This window comes from Trypanosoma conorhini (assembly GCF_003719485.1).
Source record: "Trypanosoma conorhini strain 025E chromosome Unknown Tco_14.4_contig_00171, whole genome shotgun sequence".
In the NCBI taxonomy this organism is placed as follows: domain Eukaryota; phylum Euglenozoa; class Kinetoplastea; order Trypanosomatida; family Trypanosomatidae; genus Trypanosoma; species Trypanosoma conorhini.
The window spans coordinates 10,664-15,774 of NW_021704253.1; the positions used below are offsets into that span (position 1 = coordinate 10,664).

Here is a 5,111-nt window from a genome sequence, read left to right on the forward strand (position 1 = left end):
TTCTTCTTTGTTTTCTGCATGCCGCTCCACAGCCGTTTCGTTTCCGTCGAAAGGCGGGGGGTGGTGGGTGCCGGCCCCCCGCGGACTCCAACGGCGCGCGCCTCTCGCGATCGCACGGCGCCGGTGCGGTCTCTATCGGCCACCGCCGCAGCGCCGCCGTAAAAAAAAAAATATGTTGGGAAGCAAAGACTCAAACACAGACGTCTTACCGCCGCACGCTCCTTCTCTCACACACACGTGCAGCCGCTACACACACTCGCCCGCTCGCTCCCTCTCTCCACCGCCTCCAACTACGGTGTGCGTGAATTGTACCCGGCTCCCCGACGCCGTTTGCGCCGTCTGGGTGCGCATCGCGCCGGCGATTGTGCTCCACCAGCGGTGGCGTGACTCCTTGCGTTGCGCGCCCCGCGTACCGCTCGCCGCAGAGCGCCCGGGGGTGTGGCGGGAAGCCCGCGAACTCACGTCACGGCCCCGTTGACGTGGTACGTCGCGTAGTTTCCCCCAATGTGATCGCAGCAGACGCAGTTGAGCTCCAGCTCCCCTCGCTTCATCGTGGTGAAGCGGTAAAACACGTCGTGCAGGCGCTGCTTCAGCGTCGGGTTGCGGTCCTCATGCCGCACAGCCTCCTCGGAGGCGTTCGCGAAGGTCACCCCCTCCGGCTCGTAATCGCCCCGCGGCGAGTGCATCCCCAGCCGTGTGCCGAACGACAGTCGCTGGAACTTCTGCATCAGCGTGTAGCGCCGCAGCCGCCACGTCTTAATGGGCACGTCCAACAAGAGTAGCAGGATCGGGAAGAGGAGGGAGATCAGGAAATGCGCCAGCGAAGGGTAAAAGGCCCAAAGCGCGACCCCATCGCCCACCGTGTTGACTACCACAAAGATCACACTCAACACGGTCGACATGACGCACGCGAAGACCCAACGAAAGGACTTGAAGAGGTAGCTCGATCGCCTGCCGTAGCGGGCCTTGAAGGAGAAGTTTGGCGAGAGCGGGTGGTGGCGGCTGAGGTGCGTCCAGCTGTGAATCATAAGCCAGTAATTCATCGTCAGCGCAATGTAGCCTCGGGTGGAGATCATGCAGGCATCGGATACCGACAGAGCCAAACCCGCCACACTGCTGTTGCACATGCGTGTGCCGCAGGTGATGCCGAGAACCAGCAGCGCCACCAAAGAGGGGACGTAGCGCAGGCACCACACCACCACACTGTGGCGAAAGATGGCAAGTCGCACAAAATAATTATGTCGTGAGGGAATCGTCTTCATGGGCTCAATATCCGCAGACGCCGTATACGTGCACGCGAGTGCGAGGATGGGGATGATGACGTTGAGTTCAAAGACGGTGGCGGTAGGGCTGATGAGCAACGGGGAGCCCGTCAGGAGGGCGACCGCGTTCACGAGGGTCACGAAGAAGTTGGCGTGCAATACGAACTCCACGCAGTTGCCAATGCCACTGAGACGAAGTCGCGCCTGCCGGATGAGGGTTGTGACGATCGGCAAAACAGACGGCGTGGGGGAGGCCGAGAGGGTGCAGGGGCAGGCAAGCAGGTCCGTCACGTTGTGGTAGAGCGGGAGGTCCCGGTTAAACGTTTTCCGCGCGTGGAAGTTGGAGGGCTCCACAATGCGGCGGTGATGCCGCAGGTACGCCTCCTCCTTGTCCGCCACCGGGCCGCGCCGTGTCGGCAGCACGCCAATCGAGAGATCGGACTGGATGAAGCTGCGCACGTTCCCGTGGTTAAAGAGGGAGCCGATGGAGACAACCACGTCGTGGTTGTCCTGCAGAATCGAAAGCATCGCCCGCGTGGAGACGCTGTGGGCGTGCGAAAACATCTTCACCTGAAGCGGAATCGGGTCCACGTGTAAGATGTGCTTCCGGATGGCGTCAATCCCAACCGGCAGCTGCGCACGAATACTGTGCGGGTCCAGCTCCACCGCACCCGTCTTCAGTGAGATGCAGCAGTTCCAGTCCGTCTCAAGCCCCAGTCGATTGCCAAAACTCTTCGTGCGGCGCTCGTTCTCCGCGGAGAAGTACATGCAGCGGATGCCGGCCTCGTCTAGAAGCGACATGGAGTTCTCCACGTCGGGGCGAATGGAGTCGCGCAGGCCGACAAACGCGAGAAACGCAAAGGAGTTGCCCACGAGAAGATCGAGGAGACTCTCAAGCGAGGCAGGGGCATCCACAGCGTCACTCCCTTCGCCGCCCGGAGAAGCCATTTTGCCCCCCTCCCCAGCCGATCCCGCCGAGGAGCTGCCATCCACAGCGGCCTGCGTCGTCGTAGAACTCGTTCCGCGGTTCACGGCCTCTCCTTCTGCCTCTGCCTCTTGGCGCTGTGGGTGTTTCTTCTGCCCGCGCTTGTCGCATTGCAGCAATACCGTTTCCTCGGCGTCTTGCGATCGTAGCCGCACCCCCTCCTCCCCCTGAGGCTGCCGCAGTCTGGAGCTGCAGTGCCCCACGCCACCTCCCGTCGTCGCCCCCTCCCGCACGCCGTTGAAAAAGAAGTACTCCGCATAACCATCCCCGTCGCACTGAAAATGTTTCCTTGCGACGGCGACGTACATCTCTGGCAGCATCATATGCGCCACCGCCACCGTCTCAAGCCCCATGCGATCCTCCCACACAATGCTCCCGGTATTCAGCAGTTCATCCCGTGCCGCGGGTCGCAAGGCCTCCAGAGAGGCGCCGGTGAAGTAGTAGGAGCAGTTGTGGACGACCATGTGGACAGTGCCTATCGTAAAGGCGTGCAGCAAGCCATTCTCGTCCACCGCCAAGAGGGTGCTGGATTGCTCGGGATAGTCGTTGCGGGTGCCGGTTCGCGCCTTCGTGTTGATTTGAAAGACGCGCGCGAGTACGCGGAAGGAGTCGGCAACGTCGTCCACGAAGTCGTGGGCGCGCGCAATCCAATGGGTGCTGCGCGCCCAGCGAACGGTTCGGTCGCAAAAGCGAAACCGCTCTGTCCAGGTCTCCAGGTTTTCTGGCTCCGGTAGAAGGGCGTGCAGCAGCAAGCAGTGGGCGACAGGGGACACGTTCCGCTCCCGCGCCTCCTGCTCCTGCTCGTCGGCAAACTGCACAGCAAGGTCCTCCCGCTGGCTAGGGATCAACTGCAGCTCAAAAAAGAGCCTATTCTGCGCTTTTTTACGTCCCGCGCATGGCCTCCTCTCACGCCTTTGCCTATGTGACGCGGAACGCGCGGGCGCCGCCGCTTTATCGTCGTGCGGGTGACTTGTCGCGCCGCTGCCGACGTTGCCCCCCTCGTCCTCCGAGCTCGAGGCGGCGTCCAGCTGCTCGTCACGCTTGCACATCAGCATGACTGCGGGAAGCGGCACCATGTCCGTCACCACGCCGGTCGTGTCCAGCAACGCCACAACTGAGGCCGTCCCCAGCACCTCCACAATGGAGGAGGAGAAGCAGAGCAGATGACGGCCTGGGCGCTGACGCACGACCTGCCACAGCGACTTCCAAATGGAGAGAAAGGAAAACCGCGGCACACGGTCGTCGAGGGCGTACATGGGTCTCGCCACCAGGTGACTGAAGAGTCGCTCCAGGTACACATTGGCGTACAGCATAAGCGCACGGCTCAGCAGAATGGCGTTTACCGGAAGCAGCCCAAGCAGCGCAACGGAGGGGTACAAAAAGACGTTCTCGCCAACAGGGACGCCAACGCAGGCGCAGAAGATGAGCCCAGCGGCAGTCGTCAGCAGCATGCCAAGCACCCACACAAGCAGAAAGACACGGTGCACCAGAAACTCCATCTTTTGTGAGACAGAGTTCGTGTTGGTGCCGATCGTCTCCTTGCGTGGGTCGCGCTCGTGATCGCTGTCATCCGTCGTGTTGGCCTCCTCCTCCTCCCCCTCCCCTATGCTGCCTAGAGGCTGTGAGGCTGGGCGCCGTGGCGGGCGACGCTTGTCTTGCAGCGGACGCAGCACAATAGGATCGGACTTCAGTGTCATTTCCATGGCGTCAACAAGTTTGCACGGGCCAACCGGCTCCGTGTACGGCCATGCGCAGAGCTTTGACTCGTCCAGGCGTCTTGTGCCCCGCATCAGGAGACACTTGAGGATGTGCTTCAATCGCCCTGTGGTCACGTCGATGACGGCCACCATACGAAACGCCTTTGCTGGCAACATGCCGGTGGACTCCAGAAACGCGGCCCGCCGTTCATGTGGGCTCTGGCGTGGCAGTTTCATCATCCCCGCTATGCGTTGTCGCCAGCGCTCAAGCACATCACGCATAACACAGGCCGTATGCATTTTCTTCTCGGTGATGCGTGCCCATAGCAAGTAAATCTGCACGCCCATGCAGAATGCGTAAAGGACGAAAAACAACACAGTGCACGCGATGGTCTGCACTGACGGGTATAACACGCAGGAGATAAGAAGAATGCCAAATGTGAGTCCGACTGGGATGCCCTGATGGAAGAAGAGGGCCCCGGCGGCGATACGCCCCATTTTCACAGACTCCTGCTGATCCACCTGGCTGGTGTTGAGCAGCAGCTGCAGCTGGTCCACAATACGCGTCTCGTACGCGCTGCTGGGGAGCGTTGTGTCCACGTGCGCACCTTGTTGCAGGGGCCGTCGCACGTCCTGCTCCTCGCGCGGCGGAGGACGCCGCGGGGGGTCCGCCTCAACGACTGCCTCAGTCGCCTTCCGCGGCATCCGTCAGGGAGGCAGCCAACGCCGCGAGGAATCAAAGGAGGAACGCCACACGCGCACACGGGGCACGTAAAAATAGTGTAATGACAACAACACCGAAAACACGGAGACGGTTAGAAGGACGCACGGAAGCGACACGGTTGCCCCGACGTCCTGTCAGCGCGCCAGCAGAGACCCCAGTCCCGCACGCCAGCACAACCAACCCCTAAGGCTCTCGCTAAGCCACAAAAAAAAACAATAAAAAAAAGCAAGGATAAAGACGAATCGTCACCCTCCCCTTAGAGAGCAAAGAAAATACGGACGCACCGCAGACGGCGGTAAAAGTGCGTTGTGGCAGCTCTCCCTCTCTCTCTCTCTCTCTCTCTGACACGCACGCGCACGCGCAAACACACATCGCTGTGGTTATTATATACACACACATATTTATATATATATATTTTGGCATCCTCTGTAGTTCGGAAACGC

The 5,111-nt window shown here is 60.9% G+C and overlaps 1 protein-coding gene across 1 annotated transcript, besides 3 other annotated features; it reads right to left on the reverse strand.

The window, feature by feature from the left end:
- Positions 1-209: 209 nt before the first annotated feature.
- Positions 210-278: a microsatellite.
- A 180-nt stretch (positions 279-458) lies between these two features.
- Tco025E_03682 (uncharacterized protein) lies at positions 459-4,649 on the reverse strand (the record flags this gene model as incomplete). Its single annotated transcript, XM_029370600.1, has 1 exon — positions 459-4,649. The coding sequence occupies one exon, from the start codon at positions 4,647-4,649 to the stop codon at positions 459-461; it is 4,191 nt and encodes a 1,396-aa protein (XP_029229377.1).
- Positions 4,650-4,983: 334 nt separating this feature from the next.
- Positions 4,984-5,011: a microsatellite.
- A 38-nt stretch (positions 5,012-5,049) lies between these two features.
- Positions 5,050-5,083: a microsatellite.
- Positions 5,084-5,111: the final 28 nt, after the last annotated feature.